The sequence below is a fragment of the Meleagris gallopavo genome, chromosome 13 (assembly GCF_000146605.3).
Source record: "Meleagris gallopavo isolate NT-WF06-2002-E0010 breed Aviagen turkey brand Nicholas breeding stock chromosome 13, Turkey_5.1, whole genome shotgun sequence".
Taxonomy (NCBI): Eukaryota; Metazoa; Chordata; class Aves; order Galliformes; family Phasianidae; genus Meleagris; species Meleagris gallopavo.
This window is the reverse complement of record NC_015023.2, coordinates 13,835,350-13,861,103: the sequence shown is the minus strand read 5'-3', so window position 1 is coordinate 13,861,103 and position 25,754 is coordinate 13,835,350. Positions and strand designations below refer to the sequence as shown.

General features: G+C 37.4%; 1 protein-coding gene across 1 annotated transcript; it reads right to left on the bottom strand.

Moving 5' to 3' along the window:
* Positions 1-6: 6 nt before the first annotated feature.
* Positions 7-25,754, bottom strand: VAT1L (vesicle amine transport 1 like). The gene is made up of 6 exons (XM_010718075.2): positions 25,592-25,754; positions 24,682-24,785; positions 23,546-23,601; positions 22,840-23,034; positions 2,345-2,470; positions 7-1,665 (listed from the first exon to the last, which is right to left on the bottom strand). Exons 1-6 carry the CDS (start codon positions 25,747-25,749, stop codon positions 1,567-1,569), a joined length of 738 nt encoding a protein of 245 aa, XP_010716377.1. The 5' UTR covers positions 25,750-25,754; the 3' UTR covers positions 7-1,566.

The window sequence follows — 25,754 nt, the reverse complement described above, 5'->3', positions numbered from 1 at the left end:
AAAAAAAAACCACAATCCTCTAAAACCACACGTAAAAGTAATCCAGACTCACAATTACTTTCACATTGAGAAAAGCCTGAGAAGCAATCCCTCTCCCCTTTTGTATATTTTTCAACTTCTATCACAACTACATATTTGTAGAATTAGGAGCACAACTAACCATGCCTGGAGAAATAACTTCTTTTGCTAAAAATATACTAAAAATATATTAATTCAAAGATACATGGCATTATAACAAGGTCTCTGACTTTCTTTTAGCATTTCTACTGAAGTTGTTTGCAATTATTTTAAAATGTTTATTTCAACAAGACCACCGAGGACCTGAGTAGCTTCTGTTTGGATAGGTGAAAGTCAAGAAAAAATATTTACTTTTGTCAGGTTTAGACATATTTCCACTAGTGGGAGGTAGATAGACTAGCTGGTCTTTGTATATTTGATCCTTCAAATAATCACAAATATAACCATACACATGGAGCAGAGCTTTTAATGGAATTACTCGCCTAGGTAAAGTTATCCCCATGTATAATTTGTGATGGGATTAAGGTCTAAAAGTCACTTTTAAAAGGGTTAACTTCTTTAGAAGTTCAGCTCCAGCTTCATAGTTGATCAATACATAGTGATTTCAGAGTAGTAAACTCTGCCAACAAATTATTTCCACATACTGAAGAGTGATCCTTACTAATAGGATTTAAAAGTTAAATTTACAAATGTTCCGGATTTTAGACACAGATAAGTCAATGCATCCTTCGTAGAACATGATGTTGAACTGTCAGTAACAATGCAAATTGTTCTGGCTCTAAAATGAGTAGCTAACTGACCTCTGGTGCCTAAAACATATGGGGCGATAACTCAGATCAACAGGAAAGCAAGATAGCTGACACTCTGAATGAAGTGTTTAATTACTGGTGCTGATGGCTAATATGATTATGCAATAGCAATCAAAGTCTGTCTGTCAATTAATGGTGTCTTGCACAATTTCAGATTCCACAACTCAAAATGAGGTATTTTTGAAAATGAAGACAGGATTGCTTATAAAATGAGGAAGCGTGATAAAGGAAAATAAACTTACCATTTTTGAAACTTCTATCTGTGGTTCATAAAAGGAAAACTATTGTAACACTGAAAAATTCACAAAATTAAGAATCCTCCCTCCAATTAGCAGAATCTTCAACACAGCAAGTGGGCAATACTTTTTGTTACTGTGGTCGTCAACTTGCAAAAAAAAGCTCAACCCTCCAAATAACTTTATGCAAAAAGTTGGAATTTGCATGAGAAAGATGCCCATCTAAAATTACACAGTAAGTTAATGAGGCTTTTAAACTGAAACAGAAAAATCCATGGGACTCCTACAGGGAAATTGGGTTTTACACAGGAATGTCATAATACTGCACTGGATGAGAATGGCACTTGAAGTTCAAAACAATGATCAACAGCTCATAGCTCAGCTGACTGCAGACAAATACAACACACACTGTACTACAGCATTTGTTCACTGATGCAGAGAATATTTCCCAGTCTTGTTCCCTTCTACTCGATCAATCATTCTGCTTCCATCACCTCTGGCTGTTACTGGATGAATGGCATGCGCTCTTTATTCTCATTGTCCCCTTCGTGATCTTCTTCCTCCTCTCCAGCCTCACTTGTCTCTGTGCTGTCGTTGGCCATCTACAGGATGAAAGATGAAGAAAATCAGAGCACCTATCACATTGATTTACCCAGTCTTGTTTCGGTTTGATTCATCTCATAAAGTGACTTTAAAAATGGAAGAAGTCATGGATGCAGCAAGAAAACAAATGTTCTGCCAGAACAAAAGTTTTGTTGGTACGACATCACTTTCAGTTAAAACTATGAACTGTTCCCTCAAGGATTACAGCTGAATTATGTAACTGGAAGCTGCTTTTAGGACAGTTGCACAAGTGGACTTTGATCTGGGTACCTATCACAGAATGGCATTAAGACTCTCAGAAAAGAAACGCAGCTATGTAGGACGTTCACAAAATGTATGTAATGTGCTCTTCTGGAAATAGACAATATGATTCTTTAAAGCAGCTAATGGATGGGAAGTGTTTAGATCCTTAGAGAAGTAAATCACAAATAGATCACACAAATAGATTTGGCAGTTTTATCCTGATATAAGAGTGGCAGGCACATTTCTGGAGAGGAGACGGCTATGCCGCATAGAAATCTAACTGCTGGAACTGCAGGAGTTACAACTGTGTTCCACCATGGGCTAAAAATATAAATTATAATTATGGGTTCTATTTAGATGCTATGGATTTAGAAGAAAACAGTATAGAAGAAAACTGCAAGGGACATTTCTCCAAATGTCACTACCACGCTTTACCTTGTGAGACTGTACGCCACGTACGTAGTGCTTTGCACTCACCAGGGGAGTGGGTGCTTTCTCCACATCCAGAATTAATTTTCCTATGTTACCTCGGTCATGGATTCTCTGCATGGCCTCCTTCACCTGAAAGAAAGATAAGATATTGATAATTTACAAGCTCACGTTTATAGAAAATCCTGATTGCCTTTCTTCAAAATCAGCAGTATGTGCGAGGCACGCTATGAGCAATGCCATTCAAACTGCTGCTTTAAACAAAATGAATATGGTTAAACACCTTTTAGAGGTTTTTTAAGGCTTGACTTCTGCCTTGTTTGCTAAAACGGGATGCAAATCTTAATGGAGTTTCTGAGTAAAGTAATACCTACATAATGGTACTGCAATACAAAAGCTGAGGTGAGAAACAGGATCAGGGAATTAATCTTGACAGGTTGTTCATTAGATTAATTTCTTTTCCTCTTTGCAAAATATTTGTGAAGAAATTTTACTTTCATTGAAAATGTGAAATATTTCTCTAATTGACCTATGATGGTTAATTAGTATATTTTGCTTTCCTACAGAAAGAATGCCACATCCAGGCAGTGGCTGTGATAGACCACGCTGGCTCTAATTGCATGATTGAGTATTTTCTTCCTTTGTCTTTCCCCACATTTTTAATTGTTTCTTTTAATGAATAGTGTCTTACCAGTACCATTAGACATTTAATAACTGGCAGCAATTAGCCTATACAAGAAAGAAACAACAACTTCTTATGAATGGCTCTGGTGAGGAGCTTATTTTCATGTGAAGTTTTAGAACTCATGGGGTCTCAGTGTTGATGAACTGACATTCAGTTGTGTTTCACTGAATATCCAATGTGAGGCATGCAGAACACTACTAAATCACTGGAAATTGGAAGATACCAAGAATTCCTCACTGTCACGGTGGAAAAACATCAGAAAACTGAAAATAAAGGCCACTGAAAGGCTTTGCCATAGCCTTATCACACTATTTTTCCTGGCATAACAGGATATATTGAGGCAAGAAAGTTTTATGTTAATAGGATTTGCCATCTGTACATAGATCTATTGACTTTTTTTAAGAATAATGGCATAGAAGCTAGAAATAAAATGCTGACTTGAGAACATGTGGGTCCCACAGTACATTAAAAGCTTGAATTGAGGTCCATGCACCCAAGATCATTAGTGAATGTCTGATACAGAAGGTGGTATGACATTTCTGAAGACACTAAACAAATACAGCCTTCAAGTTTCAATTAAATTTAATGGATACTGGGCACAAAATGTCTTTTCCATCTGTCAGCCTTATTCTGAAAGCTGGCTGCAGTGAACTCAGTATTACACCTTTAATTTTACCAAGTGGTTCACTCAATTAGTAAATACCAGACATTAAAAAAAATCTGATAGAACAAAAGAAAAATTGCAATGATGAAAAAAAACTAATAAGGAAAAAACACTTTCTGACTTAGGACATAACTGGAAATTAACCATGGAATACAGTGTTGTATGAATTCCACTGGATAGAAGGTTGATTCTAAACATCGACCAAAAACCACAGTAACTTTTACTCAAACAAAACCTATCTAAGTAACCCACAACACCAATTCTGTAACATGGACAGTATTCCTTTAAGAATATCCAACAATAACTCCAAAGCAGCAGGTATGTTATTTTATAAATCTTGTTAGCCAAATCAAGCTTTTAGGAGTCTATAGCACAGCGTGAATACACAGATGAGACAGAATTGGAGAAATCAGCAAACGCATTTACCCATCTTTGAAATTTATTACCAGAACATCATGTAAAAAGCAAAGCATGCGACACTGATTTTAATCTGTACCATATCACAGTTCACAAGGCAAATCTGAGAAAATGTGCTTTCCCTGCATTTTTCACAAGCGTGATATCAAGTTTAAGACTTCGGAGAAAGGTTCAGTGGTTTCCAGTACACTTGTAAGTAACCATTCCCTCTTCCACCGTAGAGAAGAGAGCATTAAAAACTAAACAAGCATGATTACAATTTGCTGTTCTGTGCACACTCCAAAAGCATTTCCTTTTTCATGTGAACTTTGATGTGCTGAATTTAGTTTGATTCAAAAGAGACATCCCTTCCAGTGGGGAGGATCAAGAGGGCTTCCCTCATCTTAAAGTCCCTAAAGTACTTTTCACCAGTTGTTACTATTTGTATTTGTCATCTCAAATCAAAGTAAAGGAATCAGATTTTTTTCTACATGGATGAGTAAATTCAGTTTCTTCTTATGCAGTATCATCAGCAGAAGACTTGGACTGGAAACAGTGCAAGGGTGCACTTCCTAATTTAAAGAGTTTCTGTTGAAATAAATGACAAATTTTCCATTGTCCTTTCAGTATAACTCACTCCTTACAGTGGTTTGACCGAACCAATGCTGAATTACAGGAAATTATGCTGAGAAAGCATAACATTCACATGATACGTATAATAAAGCTCTGCAGTGGATTCTGAACTGTTTTTACACATTAGTGGACAATGAGAAAATACTTTCAAATTTCCACGTTATTTGTCTAAGGAAATCTGTCAAACTTATTGCTGAAAAGAAATAAAAGCAATAAAAGCCATGCAGTCCCATGAACCCAACATAAACCCTCCTAGGCAGCAAGAGAAGAAAACAATTAATAATAGCCAAGGAGAAATTAAAGGAATCCCAAGTTTGCCTTTTCCCCCAAAACACAATTCACATGTGTTTGATTCTGCACCAATATTCTTTTTGTTTGATGTATTGTATTTTTAAACATTCTCTGCAGCTTAAATAGCTTTCCATATCTTTTCAGTCTAATGGAAAATGATAATAAACACAGGAAAAGGAATTTTCAAACCCAGTTGGAAACAATTTGCATTTGCTTTAAGGAGTATCCTTTTATAATTGAAGAAACAATTTTGAGCAAGAGTGTTTCTCCCATCCCTTTCAGCCTTACAAGTAGCACAGTTGTGGATAAGTTGTTAAATATCCCCACTGAGCAGCGACAATAAATCTGGTAATTAGGATCTATGTAATAACAAGTCACAGTTACGAGGCCCTGTGAGAAACAGTCAAAACTCGTCTTCCACCATAAGTCCCCAAGTGCTGCACGTTCTCTGAGCTCTGTGAGCACTCACTGCATTGTGCCAGCATTATAGGCAATCAAGCAGCTTTAACATCTCTTTGTAAATTTCATCTGTTAACACACACTTGCACATTTAAATAGATGTTGTGCTACCAATACCCAAACATAAATCTTCAGAGAAGTCTTGATACAAACACAGGATAGAAAATGACAAAGGCAGCAAAGACAGCCTGCTGTGGGAAAGATTATCCAGGAGTATTTTCCTGAGGGGATGTTATGGCTGGGATCTCAGAGCTTCTCTTGTACCACAGCCATTTCTGTCCTACTATATTGTGTATCACACTGAGAAGAGTAACAATTACTGTCAACAGATCTTAGTTGGAGAGGAAAGGCAGAAATGCCTTCATGTCGCTGGTCAAAAAATGTTCTATTTATGATCCATTTCTGTATTTGGCTCTTAAAAGGAACCAGCCCCAGGAGTAAAATAAGAGAGTCTGCAAAGCTGTGCACTGTACTGTTCGCTATGCCAGTACACCGGGGACTTTAGTCCCATATTCTTAATACAGATGTTTAGTGGCTAGAAACAATAAATGCCATGGACACATTTCTTAGCGGGTCACTAAACATGATGGTTTGCAGTGCTGTTCAGCTCAGTACTATCATGAAATTTATCAAAACTTTTAGTGAAGTTACGCATTTACTTTAGGAGAGCAAAATTTGCAACTTAAAGACACCAGTGCAATAGAAAAATGAATATTCTTTTACCTGCATGAGGTTGAATGCAGTTTATTGCCTGAGCTGCCACGGTCACAGTCTCATCTTTGCAGGCTTTGTCCTTAACCCTTCACTTTTACCCAAGGCACGTTTGCCAGATAGTGGTAGAAGACTTGTACTCTATTTTCTTGAGCATCTTCAGCAATAATGATAATCTAGAATACTCACCAATTCTTCTATCCCCTGTAGCATCATCTGCTGTGAAGGAGACCAGCACTCAAATAATGTGTACAGTCCCCACTACCAGACAGGCACAGTGGAACACAGCATTCAGTTTATGATCTACAATTGTATTTTTTTCTCTTATTATTTCCACACCTTTTGGTTCATTATCACTACTTATTTCCACAAATCATCTCAAGGAATCACCTTCTGTCCTCTGCTAACACATTGAAAATGTCCAAGCCTGCCAGCATGTCACATTAAGGCTGTTTCCCTCCAGCTCTTTAATATTCCCCACAAGCCTTGGTTCACCAGTAAGTTGGTTGTACATCTAGGAAAAGATAAAAAATTTTGGTTATCTCATGAGATCTTTCTAACATTCAGCATGGCCTTTGACTTGGTGCCGCTCCACAAAATAAGTCCAAAATCTATTTTGAAGTGCTACTGCAAGGGTTGGTAGACGCTGGCAAGGAAAGCACACAAAGGAAATGGCAGCTTGTTTCTGAGGAAAATTTGAAATATTTTGTTTGTGGGAACAAATTTCACTCCCTGTTCCACTGGCATAATTTTCCTGACATCACTAAGTTGCATGTGAATGAGAAGAGCAGCTGTTGGGAGGATGGAAGTCTCAGCTGATAAAGGAATATTACCAGTGATCAATCAGCTCCCACTACTTGAACATGCATTCTATAAATGGCTGTTATCTTTCAAACACTTTTTTTTTTTTTTTGCATGGAACAGTATTTTCTGATGATTTCTCCAAAATCAGGAGTGCATGAACTTCCCATCAGAAGAATTCAGAATTTTCCACGTGAAAGCCAAAAGAGCTTCCTCATACAACTCATCCTGCCCTGCTACAAAGAGCTAAACCAATAAGAAATTTAGCCTCTGCAGTACCTCTGTGCAGGCTCGCTCTTGACAGAGAGAAGAGCTGCTGGCAAAAACATTCCTTACCAATAATTAATTCCTCTCTATCTTACTGTCGTGTGTCAGCAGAGCCTGCAACTGCATCATGTCTGCAAAATCACATGGACAGGATCTCCATGGTGACAGTGTCATGCGGTATGCAAACATCAGCTGGCTAGTCAAGGTTACTTTGGCAACCCAAGTGTCACAGGTAATGATCCAAATCTTCAGATTTATGCTAGAATCATCTGAATTAAGAACTTGGCTGTTTTTCATTTTAGGACCGGTTCTGCTTTGTTGCTGTTCATAACAGCCACTATTTTCATGAGCCCAGAGCTATCTCCATTAGCATTACAAACATTAATATCAATAGTATTTATTTAAGCATCATTTATATGCAGTAATGAAGAAAAAGATGCATGCTGCAGACTATTCTAGCTGAGATACCCCATAAGCAAAGCAGTTCATACTACAGCTTTCAAAAGTGCCATGAGGCAACACGATTTTTATTATCAGACACACTGCTGTGGTCTATTAAAGGCTATGCTGTCTTTAATATCAACTGTGAGCTGCATTACAATGGAAGATGCTCCTCTCAGACCAGAAGTTACCTTCATGTCATTGGCACATACAGGCTTCCACACTGAACGTGGCAGTACATACAAAGAAAAATCCTATGTAGTTTCTGTTTTCTGGTTTATATTTTTTAGCTTTGGTCTGTGGAAGGGAGGAAGCTCAAAGAACCAAGGACAATAGTTCCTGAGCTTGCTGGTAGCTCTGAGCAGAGCAAACTGATGTTCTTCATGCAGATTTCGCCAGTGCTAGGCCATGGGATGTAGAGAGCAAAAGTATATCTCCCTTCTAGGCTGCATTTGCAAAAGCCCTGTTAACGTGGCTTGTGCTAAGATCAGGGACAGAACTCTGGTGCTCTGGATGCAGCCCTCCTGTAACGCACACACAGTGAGCAGCTGCTGGGCTCCCCAGCACTACGGACTGCGTCTGCCTGCTCCTCAAAGTGCCTTCTGTCAAAATGCAGTCCTGTTGTTTTGCTGGCACATTTGCTCCTCCTCACTAATACTGACATGTCTCTCCCATGTTAATGCAACACGATGTAGCGAAATAATATTTCACTATGCAACATATCAAATTCTTTTAAGCTTTTTTTGGTGAGTTTGCAGTGTGTTTCTTTCTCAGGCTGTCTTCCATGCAAGCTTTTGTAAAAGAGTTGTTTAGGTGTGATTACTGACAATCGACACAGGTATTCTGGACAAAAACATCCTTTTGCTTGCAGGCACTGTTTTGTTTGGGAGAGAGTATTGACCACAAGACACTTTTCATGGGAACAACCTGCATTCGTAAGAGGAATATTCTGCTTGCACCACGTGCAAACAGCTAGCAGAAGAGTGCTTCTAGTACTCGGCTGCTGTAACAGTAAGTGTGGTATTTACAGGACTCTGAATAGGCTCCACTCCTGCTTGTGTCAGTTCTTACCTCAGAAATCAAGGACTGACCATACGCAAGAAGACACATTGATCTTAGGGTACCTGGGGCCCAACAGCTACAGGGAAAAGAGCATGGAGAAAACTGAGATACAATCAAAATTAATTGCTGAAGTGCTAAGAAATTAGTATAGTCAGCAATTATTTTGATCTGATTAGAGAATTTTTAGACATGGGAGGAAAATAACTTGGGCTATGGAATCTGCTTCCTTGCAATGAAGCTGATACATCACATCATCCTGCTAGTACTCATCTGCAACCAAAAATGATTTGAATCTGACTCACCTCTTTTCTGCTGTTACACTGAACTTTTGCACCAGTGTCTTTTCCTGTATACATGCAAACAGAAGGTCATTTTAAAATCCCTTTCGTTCCTCCATTGCTATTCCCAGCTGCAAAGAACGGCTCCAACATCCACTCCCTCCTGCTGCCCATCAGCAAGGAGAGACCTTTTTGCTGGAATACCTTTTTGCCTCACTATATGTTGCCATAGCAGCAAGACTAAAACCAGACCCAAGATGAGAAAAATGTCAAAGGAATAAAAACTGATGCTACAGGCAAATTCTGACTCAAAACCTTCCTTGGCTACTGTAGAGATTTGTTACATTACATGTTTTTTACATGGAGAACTACAGCTGCACAACTGTACTGTTCACTCTTGCCTTATTCCAACAAGCTCCTACAGACATCAATGAGTATTTGTTTTTGTCTTGATGAAACCCAAAGAAAAAGGGATTTAAAGCCTCGCAATTACAGAATAAAATAACTGAACCAAATCTTACCAGCTTTTACTTATGAAGTCAACAGGAACAAAGCAGAAAAAAGAAAGAACCAATATCAAATTAAATATTTATAACTACCAAATAGGACTTAGATTATAAATCTGGTGGGAGTTCTTCCAACACAGTAAGCAGGGGAAAAAAGACTTTGAAGTCGGATCCACCAGCACAGAGAATTCTTCAACAGTTGAAGGCCAGCATTTTGGTTGTAAGACAAATACTGTAGAAGGAACATCTCTATTAGACTATGTGTATTACCTTAGAAGAGCCTGCAGAACGATAAGGCAAGCAAATATTGATTTGAACTAGCACAGTGTAGTTTCTCTCATTATCACTTATTATTAGCATAAGCTTGAAGAAAAAGGAAATCTTTTGCAACAGCAATTAATACTGTAAAAAAATTACCTTTTTAGTTTCAAAATCAAGTCTCTGAAGGGAGATTTGGTGAAAAAAATCCCCAGAACACAGACTAGAAGAAAAGCCACGTCTTGTGAATCAGCAAGAAGCTTTTAGAATTCAATGGTAGAATTTCTTTAGAGTAGCAATAAAGTCAGAACTCCTGAACACAGATCTTCTGCAGCCATCTGTCTAGTCAATAGCTAAATACAATCATATCAACTCTAGAGTGAGATTAACGAGTCTGAAAGTGAGCACAATGTTACGTGGAAGAAACAGAACTACCGTGATAAAGAGCTCCTCAAACCCACTGAACACTGATCCCTCCCTCCTACACTCTGCTTCTGCTTGCTGCTATAGAGCTGTAAGCCACTGACTCCCAGCTGCTGCCTGAGTTGCTGGGATTGCTGATAGAAATTAAGGTAGCATGACCCCAGATTTTACTAGCACACCAAAGCCCTCACAAAGGATCTTAGAACTGGTCACCTTTATTCCCTTTATTCCCTCATTCTGAGGGATAACAGGTTATACTAAGCTGCAGCCAACTGTTCAAATAAAGATGCCCTAAACACTCCTGATTTTGGGATATTCGAAAGTGAAGTGGTTCACATTCCACTCCAGCGAGAATCTGTCTGCTGTGGAGCAGCAGCAGTTCTTATGCTGTGGAGAAGTCCTTTGGCTGCAAAGGAGTTTTGGCAGCAGCAGGCAAAAGAAAGAAGCCCTTTGTATTTGGTTAACATGGAGCAGACTCTTGTGTAAGTGAAATTCAAATATGAAGTTCAGTTTGGTCCATTTCATCACAATGTCTTCACAATTTACAGCAGGAAACAGTTTATGACATTTATCACCTTGCAATTAAAAGCAGATATTTTATGTTATTATCGATTGTCGAGCTCCATAACATAAGTTTTTAAACTCTTGCCTCAGCCATGCTGCCTTGTGATGTCTTTGAAAAAATATTTGGAAAAAAACTGCACCATCCCACTAATATGTCTCATTCGTCCTCTCTCCCATAAACATATTCTAATAGTCAAGAGAGTCATGAAACTCCCCCTCCTCCACTCACCCTTACGAACCCTTAATTACAAGCACACTGCTTTGTGCGTTGTTGTCTTTCTAATTATAATGCCCAGACTGCAGAAGGTCAACATTGTTGGTTTCCTCATCACAGCCTTGCAGCAGCAATCCTGTCTGCTTGTTTCTCTGTGGGAAGCTGGCAAACAGAGATCTCTCTTCACACACAAGTGAAAGATTAGAGACAGCCTTTCTGGAACTGTATTGTTTCACAGCCATGTGAGAACTCCAAGTCTGAAATACTTCCAGAATCAGTGTTTCACACGGACTGTCTAGACATTTGCAGAACACTTTTCAGAGACAGAAAAATCTTTTTCACTATATTCCTGATTGCCTCCAAAAGCAAATTAGCTGCAAGGTGCTCTAAGTCAATGCATGCCTTAACTGCCTCTGGGCAAATGGATGGATGTAGCCTCAAGGGGTTAAAAACACATCAGCTTGCACCATATTAGGTGATTCTTCAGTATGTGCTTACATACATACAGTTATTCCAGATGACAACTGAAATGACAAACACTAAATTCTTCTCTGCAGGACTCCATCGAAGCAACAATTAGGACTGTCACTACTTTGCCTTGCAGTACTTATCTTCCTTTAATACAAGTATGGAGAATGAATTGTTCTCTATTCCAGAACTACAGTATAAAATACTCCCAGACATGGAAACTAAACTTACTGGTTACAAAATAGAGCAGACATTTAGAATTCTACACAATAGAGATGTAATCATTACAGTGACTTGACGCTATCATTTCCAAAGTCTTGAAGCTCCACACACAAATCCACCAACTAGGATCAGATTACAGGAGCACATTAATTTTGTGTCAAAAAACACAAAATTGTTCTTTCACAACAATGGATGCTCTCCAATAAACTCCCTCTCTAGGCAGTAAGTCAATTATGTAGATTCTTGAATCTCAGCGAGGTAAATACCAAAGGACTCTAAAGATCCAAATGAAAAAATATTTCTTCTCTATTTTCTTGTTTAAACTTTCTGGTTTCACAAAGTAGTGCCACGAGGATTGCAAATCTAATTACTCATAAGTCGTAGTCATATTTTTCCATTATTCAAGAAGCTCTCTTAGCTAGATCTGACCATTGGGTGCTGCTCTATACCTTCATTAAAATTCTACATAAGCAAGACCAAAAAGCACAGATATATTAAATCGTTATACAGTTGTAATATTAGACAGTGTGATTTGTGCTTATCCTCATCTTGAGCTGGATCAGTTAACAGTAAGACTGAAGTCATTCATCTAGGTAAGATGAAAGGTATTTGAGTTTATTTCATTGTTTACCAGATGAGTTTACAATATATTTTTCAGTCCCATTTGCTTTATTCGTTAATCTTTTTTATGGCACAGTTAAAAATGTTTCATTCTGAAACTTTGTTAAAGATTTTTAACCCTGTACCAACACAACTGATTTAGTTTACAATTTTAATGGCCATGCACGAATACTCATTTGGCTTAGTATTACACTGATTGAAATCAAATTGCTATGCAGTTCATAGCAAGGAAGCTAAAGCATAAGTGTTTGTGTAACAAAACGCTACTCGTTCAGCTGAGACAGCTTCTAATCTAATTCAATTAGGTGTTGATGTACCAAAACTTCAAATGGTGTGTATGAGCTAGCTCAAGAAAATAGGCAAGAACTTTAAACACGCAATGAACGAAAAACAAAAACAAACTGACTCAACCAACCAGCATTTTGTTACTTCTGCTAAAGAACTGAAAGGGTATACCCATTCTCTTCAAGAAACTCATGCAGGATGTAACCATAACATATAATGCAGTAAAATGTATCTTACTCCCAAGATTGGTGTGGTGGGCTTTTTTTGTTTTTTTGTGATGGCTCATGAACTTTACTATGTTACGCCAAATGTGTATAAACAAAGATTTGAAGCTGCCCATGATGAGCTAAGGCCTAATTTCTTATTTTTTATTTATTTATTTATTTTTAAGACACAGTCTACATTCCCAAACACATGCACTTTAATACCACATTCAAAAACAGAACTTCGATACTCAAACCATCATACTGAGTAAAAACAGAAGAGCTGAGTCACATGCTCAACTGAAGACCCTAAATTATGCTGCCTATTTTATTTGAGTCAGTGATCATAATATATAGATCTTCCCTACAAAGTATCCTTGTGTTCGTTCACAGCAGGCTATGTATATATATATATGTATATGTATATATATATATACACACATGTAGGAGTACTTTACTATCAACAACACATCCGCTCTGCTGCCTTGGTGTTAATTGATATCATTATCCGTAACGAGCAATAATATCATTAAAAAACTGCAATACCAAATAAAACTCCCAATTATGACATTAAAATTGAACTATATTACTCTAAGAGATGTCTTTAAGTGTAAGAGTAATTTTGCTTTTAAAAGTCACCTATGTTTAAAATGATTAAGAAGGATTTATGAGCCATTTTCATTAGGTGAGAACATTCATCTTGATTAATGACTGTTATGCACCAACTTAAAATATTATTTTGGATACAATCATTGCATTTTACTCAGGGTAAAATTACGTGAACCAGAAAAGTAAACTTTTTTTTCCAGTGAAAGCTCCCTACTGCACTCAGAAAAGCAAAATGCAGAGAAGTAATGCTGAAAGCATATTACCTACTAACGTCTATCACCATGGTAATTTTGCAGTCTCACAAATCATTTCATTCTCTTCTGCTCTATTAAATCTTTCTGCTCACTATCAGCCACGGAAAATGGCCAGAGGACCAATGCTGCCAACGTAGCATCTTTTAGGCAAAATGGACCATTTAAATATGAGTATAAAACAAGTAGCTTCTGTTCTCTACTAGTTCATAAAATAAAAGTTCCATAAATTGTTTTCAAACAGCAAAAGAAATCTCTATGAAACTTTTTTTTTAACATTTTGAGAATGGCTTAAATTCTATGGCATAAACAGTAAAAATGAATTGTAAAGAAAACACGTTTGAGTCAAACATCCAAGATAAATATAGAATAAACTTCCTCTTATCGCTCATAGTCCTGTCCTTGGTATCTAAATATATCCACTGTGCTTTGGCAAAGCTCTCCTTAGCTAGGTCTCATTACTTCTTTGCAAGGGTACCATCATCATGTCAGTTTAATACATAGGGAATGGGTGCCAATTTGTTACTTAAAAGCCAGCTAACGTACTTCAGTAAGCAGACTACTCTTGTAAAATATTGCTTCTTCACAATAATTAATCAGCAGCTTGCTCCATTTAACAGGTTTGTTTCTTCCAAGAAGTGACATACTAGTTTAACACGCGTACAATCTCCTGTTGCTAATTTAATTAAGTGGAAGCATGTGACTAGTTTATCTTTAATAGTGCACATTTTCCTCAGCGGAATCTATCAGTGCTTTCTATGTTATTTCCTTCACTGTGTTTTTTTTCTGCCTCACTTTATCCATCAGGAACTGAGTCCAGATGTTCTTTTCTGACCCGCCATTAGAGAAGCCATTATCTCTATGGCACATAAGGGCAAACAAAAATGGCAATCTGTCCTGACTCAAAAACACGTACCATGACTCACTGCTGTACTTCCAATTTCCAGTGCCTCATGTCTTCTAGAAAAGTACTTTCTGCCTGTGTATCTCCATACTTAATTAATTCTTAGCAGAGTGCTTACCAAGTAGATTAGAAAACTACTGTAGCTGCAGTCTGTGTTTATGTTAATTGAAAGTTTCAGTCTCACACTAGTCAGGTTCCAACCTTTGTAACAGCAATATTTGAATACAGAATCAATGTTTATCAGAAATATTGCCAAAATACTTTTTCATGTCTGCTACTCGATTCCAAAATGTTAAGATACCATTCCCCTGCAACTACCCAGCTTACTGAAACGTGTATAATTCTGAAATGAGAGCCCCTAGCGCATGCTCTGAACCACAAAGGCCCTCAGTGATACTGAGACAGAACCGAGGGGCTCGGCTGCTGGAAGCCAGAACTGGCAGTCAGAGATGTCAGGCTAACCCAAGATCTTTCCACTAACATGCGATATAACATCAGGCAAGTGCCATCATGCTCTGCTTTCTTATCTATCTATTGAACTAATATTCTAGTATGAATATTCTCACTATAAGTAAAGCAACATGATGAAGACTCTAGATGGCAAATCTTTTTTGTTTATACACACAGGTAATTCAACTGGCAGGCTAGACAATGCAAACCATTTCAGAAGCTGTAAAGAAAAAAATAAAAAAGCACAAAATTAAAATAAATTACTTTTTAAATTACATTCCATTTATGTAGCTGGAATTTAATGCAGTGTTTATAAACAATATGTAACAATTGGAAATAACTGACTTCTGCATACATATTTTACAGACTTGACAAGTGAAATATGAGTTCCCTAAAACAGGTCATTAACCCAACCCTATCAACCCTATTTTGTGGTAATCACAGCTAATATCACATATCTGAGGTGTTACTATGGACCCACCTTTAAGTCTTTTCTTCTTTCCTCTATCTCATGCTTACAACAAAATCACAGTCGTGTTACATTGCTATCAACAGTGTGTGAAACCAAAGACACTACTGGGTTATGTCACCACACAGTGATACAGCCAGGAAGGGCAGAAGGAATTAGGAAGTGATACAGACTCCTGTTAAAAAGCATTGCATGGGGAAGAAAAGTAAATTAAATTATATAGGTATTTGCTAGGAATTAAATTATTCATGTAAGAGCAGCAAGGACTCCATAATCAGGTATGCACAATGCTTTAGGTGAAAAAACTGCAGTGCCTAATTAATCCACAGTACTTTTAAGGTATATTTTTTCCTCCAAAGTACGGTTTACTCCTCTACACAATATTGCACTGAAATTATTTGGAGTTTTAATTAATATTTACTTAAGATAAGTATCTTGGGAAAAAATTATTTGCAAAGTCTTTATTAAAAATCACCTTACTCATGGCTCAATTTTCATAAATTTGGAACCTGTGTTCATTACATATAATGTTAATGAAGTAAACTTTAAGTGAAATAGCTTCCCTTACTCTTCCCGAATTTTAAAATATAATTAATTGAGTACAATTCGATCATGAACACAGAAGCAAGCGACCCTGAACTACTCAAGCTTTTCTTCTCAGTTTGCTTTTCCCACATTTATACTTTGAAACCTACTACATCAGTACCACACAGCTCCCTGAATTTCTGTAATCTTTGATATGTGCAGGAAGCTTGCTTTAAATTTGTTACATTGAGGCTGCATTTAGAATACTGTGTGTCCAGTTCTGGGCTCCCCACTTCACAAAAGACAGAGATCTCCTGGAAGGAATCCAGCATAGGGCCACAAAGATGTTCAAGGGCCTGGAGCATCTCTGAGTGAGCTGTTCAGCATGGGGAAAAGACGACTGAGGGGGAATCTGATCAGTGTTTTTAAATATCTAAAGGGAGGTGGGAGATAAATGGATGAGGCCAGGCTCTTCCCAGTGATATGCAGCGATATGACAAGGAGCAGTGACCTAAAGCTTGAACATAGGAAGATCCATACAAACATATGGAAGAATTTCTTTAGGGTAAGTGGGATGGAGCCCTGGAGAGGTTCCCCACAGGGGTTGTGAAGTCTCCCTCTATATATATATAAAGCAGGTGCCCTACAGCAGCTCACACAGGTAGGCGTTCAGATGAGTCCTGAATATATATATATATATATTTAGCAGCAGTGTTGGACACGGTGATCTTTTGAGGTACCTTCCATCCTCTGCAATTCTGTGATACTGTGACTTGTTTGTACACAGAGAAACAACAGTGATGTACAGATAAAGCATTTAAATTTACTTTGAGCCACAGATGCAAAGGGAACAGAATCTCACACACAGGGAGAACAATGTTCCATGGCAGAGCAAAGGACAGAATATAAGTAGAGCTAATACCTGTACATCAGAAAAGCTGTTCATGAACAACTGTAATTGCAGTGCTATCAAGGAAATATTTGTGCTATGAGAACAAGTAGACTTTGCATTCTAATGTTAGAGAAGCAACAGCAGCAAAGGAAACATCAATATGTTTGTGGGAGTTTTCACTTCATGAAACATTATCCTTTTTGTGTATTTAGTGGTGGGTTATTATTTTTTTATTAAGGAACTTCCATATTTATAATGATATTCTAGATTATTTTGTATGCTTAGAAGAGTAAATGCAGGATCTAAGCGAAGCATTTGACTTCAAATATGGGCAGAGAAAGGTGTCATTTCTTCAAGTGAGGAATTTGTTTTCATCTGGCAGATAAAAGGAAAGGAACAGCTGCACAAGCCACTATTATAGTGTCACTACGGGAAAGGAAAAAAAGGGCACAAGATGACACTTAGTATTAATAACAAAGTACCAGCCTAATCTGACACTACCAGATTATCCTCTTACTATGTTAGAAGTTATTAATATGTTGGTTTCCTCCACGTCCTCCCATATTGATACATGAAAGGCTTTTTGCCTTAAAGCTAAGATCACTGAAAGGCATGATTTGTCTTTGATGAAATTAAAGTCTCTGCCCTAGAGGAAGGTAAGGGGGTGTCACTCTTTTCCCAGCATGGGCTATACACTTTTTCTTTTTTTCCTAGAACACTGTTGGTATTCAAAAGCACGGACAGAAATTGGTGCTAAACAATGCATTCAGCAAAAGAAGAAAAGATTTACAATATCTGAATTCTTTGAAGAGATTGGGCAGTGCTAAAAACAGATATGTTGTGAGGACTTTGCCTCACCAAAACACAGTACGTAAAGAAAATGTTCTTCAGCCCTCTTTCTCGTCATGGGATTACAACTTAGCAAGACTGTAATCTTTGATGTTAGGTTTCTACTGTTTCCTCTGCATGCTAATAACACTGAAAACTCATGCAGAAAGTGGAAAAATATGTGAAAATTAAAACACATGAGAAAATGATTCTTTTAAAGGAAAATATGGTATCAGCAGGTATTTTATAATGATACCACAATGCGATCAGTTGCACTGCCCTCCTTTCAGGTTTAGGCTCTTAAACACAGTTTGATTTTGCTTTAGCAACTCACTACAGCGGAATGCTTTGGCTCCGAGACCGAAGAATCTCACTTGTATAAAAAACAATATTTAGAGCTGGCTAGACTTGCAGCGTCTCTTACAGTGATTCAGGATGAAAAGTGAGACTGATGATGCAGTGATCATTACAAATTAAATTAATATGTGCCTTTCCACTCAAAGACATTTGATGCACTGACCATGAGGCACAGTAATTAGAGTCTTCTGAAATGTATTTAGTGCTTTCATTCCACCGATTCCAATCACAGCTGAGTACCAAAGTATACTCCTGAATCTAAGCTACAGTTGTTGCACTACCATTTGCAAAGTAAGGAGTTGGTAAAGATATTATTAGTACATCATCACTACAAATTCATTGCATAGGGTAACATTCACTGCCTAATACAAATAGAAGGTACTAGCCTGATCTATAACATTATCAGATTATCCTCTTAGTTTTTTTAAAAGAGTAAGTAATAACTCTGTCCCATAGATTTCAGGCTTTTCATCATCCTTACTGGCCCTACAGCTGTACGGGTCTTTGATACCATCACCACTACTGAACAGTGTACTCCTTTACATCACTTCAGGCAGAAGGAGACAATGAATCTTCCTGCACACAAAACTAATCTGTAATCAGCATGTTTTTTTAATAATATCAGTAGTCACCCACATGGACAAAAATATTCCAGATTTAAAGACTTTCCAACATACCAAAAGAGTTATTTTTGAAGCAGGTAGCCTAGTGTGAGGAAAAGGGGCCTACAGATAAGATGATGACAACATGTCCTCTATTTTCCACTGTCACTTTCATGACAGAATGGCAGTTCTGTTTTACATGTTACCATTGCTACTCTTAATTGGTGTAAGTCCTACAGAAAGCACTTGTACCTTCTATTTCCATAACCTGCTCTACCTTAAGTATGTATTTTCTTTTGCAGTAATAAAAAGCTGAACAGAATTTTAATAGAAAAGTGCAACATGTATGTGTTATTCAACACACCGGATTTTATAAGAATCTTCAGTTTTCTTTCTACTTAATAATCAATCTGGAATAATCTACTGTGTAGAGCTGATGATACACAGACCCTCCAGGAGGATGCTAACTCTCAAATACAAATTGATCTGAACAAAGACAAGTGGCCAAATGCAAATTAAAGATTTGATTTGTAGCTATTGACAAAGAAGCAACCATACAACTCAGCAAGTATGCACTGAATACTAATTCTGCTTTAAACTCTACTATTTCTGCTGAAATACAATCCTACCAGACACTTAGCTTTTTATTCACAACAGAATTTAAGCGTGCCCCATTTATAAATTATCTGGCATTTTAAACACTTGACAGCACGAACAAACAGCTACAAATCAGCAAGACTTCTACACAGCAGCTGATCTATTGTATGATTTTGTTCATCTCATGAAGAATAATTCCTCAGTTACACTTCCATCTGAAAATATCTGTGGATTGTGTTATTGTTTTTCTTAGCTAAACCTTTCATCAATTAACATAATTAAGTGGCCCTGGCAGCCTAATTGAGAATATAATTTTCTTTACTAGGCTTTATGGATATAAATCTGAGATTAAAAAAGTAAGCCAACACCAACTGATAATGCAGTGACACAAATAGTTCTACACTATAGGAATAGTCCATAGTCCAGAACCTGAACTCCTTTGAATCAATAATAATTGGATGCACTGAAGAAAATTAAGTCACTTCCAATTCCGTCCAGAGCAAGTTCTGTCCCACTGCTAAATTTACTCAGGCAAACTGTACTGAAGAGGCAGGGTAATCTTCATCCTAAACAGAAGCCAATGAACCTAGGAGTCCTTTTACTGATTTCCATAGCATTTGGATAAGGCACAAAAAGACAAATCAGAATGCTGGAAGAGATTATATCCTAATTGGAATGACCTCCTTGACACACAGACAAACCGTCACTGCTCAACACAAATAATATCAAAGTAAGGCTCTATAACAATTCTTGAACACTACCTTGAATATTAATCAGCAATCAACTAGACATCACTTCATCTGTTCTACAATTTGATAGGGACACGGGATTTGTATTAAGATATGCTTTTGGATGAAACCCAATTCATTTGTGAGTTAATATTTGCAGGAAGAATACACGAAAATAAACACAGAAGCGGAGTTACTAAAGCATGACCAAACCTTTCATATGTGGATAAAAACTTTTCTGTATGTGATGACCACAACTAGGTATTTAATAATTAAGCATTAGGAATGGTGTCCCATGGTTAAGGGGTTAAGGCTCCTTTGACATTTTTCCTTAAAATATGTTCCTTTTTACGTCAATTAATGGATTTGACCTCAACTCGATGAGTCAATTTCTAGTCAGAAGACAAGTGCATTCTTCCATGAGCCTTTGGAGAGGGTGACATTCTGCCACAAAAAGCTAGTCAAGACATTCCTTTCCAAATGCCATGCTGGAAGTCCATGTCTGTCACTCTCACTCAAACATAATTATTCTCAGTGCTCCTAAGGTCAGGTTAACTCAGGAAACACTAGTGATAAAAATTGTGGTTGTACTGCTTACTGTCTAATGAACAAGACTGAGAACAATCAAATGAACGTGGACATTTCAAGAAAATCAGTCTTACTCAGTAGGAAAGGAAAAGCAACCAAATGTCAGACTGCAGGGCCAGAGGATGTTAGATATATTAAAAAAAGAAAAAGAAAAAAGAAACTTCTCAGAACAAAAATATGCACCAACCTTTCCTAACTCTGATTCCAATTAGTCCTCAGCTATGACACATTTTTTTGTGCATCATATTTACTTTATCTTGAGAATATGACCTAAGTTACTTTTATACTCACAAAAATTTATCCCAAAATGATAATGCCCAGAATAAATAATAATTCAGAAATACTTTGCAATTGACTGAGGACATCTCTGGTACTGTTACATCCCTGAAGATACAGCCAGTAATTTCTTTGTAAATTGCCAGATAGCTCATGAAAAATGAGCAGGCGTGATAAATGAGCTCTAGTTTTCTAGACTGCACTCTTTAACAGATGTATTTACACATTTTGCAATCTAATGCTAGGGATGGTACGTGTTACTGCCAAATGTTAGATGAAATGTTATCAAACAAAAGTCTCCCAGCAAATTCTCATCATGTTTTCTATTAAGATCAGCCTACCATGTGTAATTTTTCATGTTCTAGCCTGAAATATCTTGATCAAGAACACTGTTACTATACTTATGATCCTTTTCTTACCAAAAGTTGAGAAGTATATGAACAAGAAATTGCAGAATGCCTATCTAGCCTTGTGCCACTTGAATTTTTAAAATGCTTTGTAAGGTTATTTACTAAGTAAATAAGGGAAACCACATCAAAAACCAAAATGTGAATGCAGTTCTACTTTAGAGTGCTCTTAAAATCCTCTCCCATTCAGACAAGGACAGAGTGTTTTTATCATGCCTGAGCTCTGAGCCAGATGCTTTTAACCACATCTGACTTCTCTCCAATAGTTAGCCATTTTAGTGCAATTGCTGAGCTGAATGCCACTCTTCATGTCACTGGCTGGTAAGGCTACGGCACTACTTAGTTGCTGTTAATGACAGTGTAAGCAGACATTTTAAACAAAGAGTAACAGATTCTTCAGGAAAGATACAGATCAAGGTTTCCTGGTGAAGTTGTAATTCCTCCCTGTTTTGCTGGAGAGGAAAAAAGAGTCCATACACTGCTGGATCATTTACATCTCCTGGGAAACATGAAGTGCTATGCTGGGGCACATTAGGAGCAGTTGTAGAGATACGATGAAGATGCTCACAGCTCCCTTACTAGCATGATCTGGGGCAGTATGCACCTTCTGGCCATGCACCTTGAAGCCTCAGTGAACTCTGCAGTGCATCCTGCTCCATGAACAGTCTAAGGCTATGGAGCCCCAACACAGTCCAGTATTCCCTGTATCCATCACAAGTTCTTCAGTGCCATCTGAATAATCAACAAGCTGGCCTCCAAACTCTAACTCCAGGCTATCTGGAACATTAATAATAATAATGCATTTTGTTATGTCTGATTACTGTTTCCTCACGGATGCATGTTAATACAAGCTGATATACTAAGACACAGCCAGAATTTTGTTACAGCATCTTCTGAAGAGAAACCGTGCAACTACCATTCACATTCTGCATTCTTAAGTGATCACATACCTTAACAATGTGTCACGCTCAGTGCACTTCACAGACAAATAAAACTGAATCTGGTGGTGCTGCTATAATCATGGCATTTCTTTGTATGTTAATATCTGCTCGTACCTCTGAAAATATTCATGTTCATCTACTGTCATTAGTTTGTTTACATTTCTTTAAGAACTGAGTAATTAGAAGGAAAAAAAAGAAAAAAATAATCACTGGAGGATTAACTTACATTTAAGAGAATTCTGATTTGACTTTCTGTAATACTTGCTCAGTACTTTCCTGAAAAGCTTCAAGCTTCTGAGGTTTGCAAACACAAACCAAAAGTAGAGCCTATGTATTTGATCTTTTCCTCAAAGTAGATTTTGTTTTCACTTGCAATATTTGCATTTCATGCTGCACCAGTTAGTCACAAGTTTCATGCGCTTAGGAATCAGCAATAATTTTCTAAGATTGAAAACTCACGTTTTCTTAGTATTTTGAAGAATGTTGCACAGAGTGCTTGGAACTCCAGACATATTTACTAAAGAAATCTGTGAATACAGATTTAAAACCAATTTTGCATCCAAGAATGCATATGCATTAAAAAAAATAAAACCCTCAACAGGTGGAAATAAATTTTTGCTCCTACCTCTTCCAAAGCCCATAATGAATCAACCACAGGCTTTATCTTCTTACTGTTATACAGATTTAGGAGTTTATCCATCACAACCTTGACCAAACCACCTCGATTCTGTTTGAAAAGTAGGTTCAACAGAGAAAATCCAGCAATGACTTTGTTCTCCTCATACAGCTTGATAGGATTCACTTTCTCAACCTGCCACCACTGGAAAGGAAAAAACAGCAGGAAGGTTAGAGAAACAATCTTCAGAAATCATACTAAAAGTTGACAAAGAAAACTATCTACGCAGATATGCTACATGACTCATCTGTCAGTTCTCAAATAGCAGCCAAAAGAAGTGGTAAGGATTTTATTTAACAAGCTAAAAAGCAGGTAGCTAATGACTGACATGCAGAAATAAAACCCATTTTTGTGTCAAGCTTTAAGACTCGGCACAAGAAATAATGGATCTCCCACCCTTTGAAAGCAGCTCTTGACTGTTCTCAAAACAACAAAACCATACACTGCTTATCCAGCTTTGTTTTTACAGATGTATGTCTGATAGATAACAACTTAAATATGCATCGTACACAGATTCAATTCCTGTATATCTGTCATATCGGAATAAAACATGTCAGACCACAGTGCAGCCATAAAACTTCTGTTTAGCAACATCGTTCAGAAAAGACTGAGGTTAGGGGAACACAGAGTGGAATCACAGTGCTGGGACACTTACTGATTTTGCAAAACTGAAGAAGCTTTTTGTCTCCCCAGTAACCATGTTAGATGAACCTGTAAAAGATGAGTACACAGACACAACTTACTACACGCTGGCAATCAAACCATTTATTATAAGTAGAATTTTTTCTATTCCAAGACAACTTCTTTCAAAGCCAGGAACAGGGTAAGTGCTATTAGTCATTCTGATACCATTATCTTCAGCTCTTCATTTATTCCCAATAAAATAACATTCATCTCTATAAATACACAGCATTGATCAGCACAGTGATATCCTCTCTTCCATCAACAGATAAATATATCCGACCATCAAAGGTCAGACTACTACAAGTCTGAACACACACATATTGTTCACTTTAACCTGATAACAAACACAATGGAAATTCACTGGCAGGGACAATATTGCAAACAAGTTGGGTTTTTACACTCCAAGCAGATACTTGAGTGACAGTGTTCACTCATTGCTACTGCCACTGGATGCAAGACCAAGGAAGCAGAAATACTTTTCAGTGATGCCATTGTACTTTCCACTACAACAGAGATATATTCTGCATTTGCAGAATTGAGCAATCCCTTCAGCTGACTCCTGTAGGCTGACTGTGGTGGCGTCACCAATAAACAACAAGGCAACCCGGCAGAATTGCAGGCGAGATGTGCTTACCCAGTATGTGAAGTGTTCAGTGTGTGATTAGGAATTTGGTAACAGAAACCCAGGCTTGAATTCCTCAAAGTCATGTCAACAGAAATGACAGGTTACTCTCTGAAAGCCTCCCCTAAGTTTCCCTCCTGCTCTGTGTCAGAGCTGTTAGGCCTCAGCGTGATTCTTGTGGTGCAAAGAATGAGAGATTCATGCTTACTCCTAAGCTCTTCTTGCAGAATTCAGCATTTAATTATTTGAAACACATTTATTTTCTGATTTTTTCTTTTTTTTAAGAATTTCTTTGTATTAGCTATTGTTTCTCAATAATTTAGCCTAAGCTTATCTACGCCAAAATCCTTGACTGGAAATGGTTGAATCAAGAGAATATCACATGGTATCCACTCATACAGATATCCAGTTTTGGAATGAGTAGCTTGGGTGATTTTAATCTTAGCAAAGTTTTAGTTTTGAAATATGTACCTGCTTTCACTCACCATATAAAATGTAGGTCCCAAGTGGTTTGAGAAGGCTGAGGCCTTTCCCGGTATTTTCTCCACACAGACAATCCAAAACAATATCTACCCCTTCTGCTGAGATTCTGAAAAAGCAAGGAAGAAACCTCACTTTGCAATAGGATTCACAGGAATTTAAGCCTTGCAGTGATCCTTTGAGAAATTTATTGTTATGCCCAACTAAACAAGTCAGTATTTTAACAGATAGAAAATACAGGAAAACGCATTTTCTCTTACTTATCTGAAAAGTAAAATAAAAAAGACTTTTTTTTTCCACTAAGATTTTCTTATTAATTCCACAGTTTTGTCACCTTTATTGATATCACTATCTAAAAGCAGTTAAGCAAACTGAAACAAAAAACAGGATTTGAAAGCATATAAATGGAAGCAGAAGCACACAAAGCATACAGGATTTCCGAAGGCAACAGGATAATTCTAATCTAAATGCAAACAAACAAAACCTGAGGATCTGAAATTAAAACAGACATCACATGCTCTACTATCAGTCCCTGGCAGAAGGCAGAAGCACAGGCAGATGGAGTCACATCAGAGAACTCCTCTAAAACTTAGATAACTTACAGATTCACTGAAAACTTCTTACTCTGTTAAGTTACAGTGAGCTACTACACACACAGATAACTGTGGAGTCTTCTGTTCACATCTGTATTTTTCTTCCCACGGTATTTACTTTGCAAATCTTATGCTGCTTATAAATAAAGAGATGCTTGCTATTTTGTTCCTTGTAGTGCACAGATCTAAGCTGTTTTCTTGAATAATTTCAGCTCCTGAACTCAATAGGGTAATCTCTTCCCGTAGATACGATCAGCCCAGTGGTTTTCATGGTATTTTGCCAGGCAGTATATAACACTTACTTGAGAAAACAAAAAAATACCTTTTTACTTCTTGCACGTAGTCTGCATTTCTGTCAAACAGGTGAGTTACTGAGTCTTTGATTGCTTCATGTTTGAAAGATGAAGCTGTTCCAAAAACAGTAACATTGGGAATGGTTGAACAGAGCTGAGCAACAGCTTGACCCTGCAAGCACATCATGACGT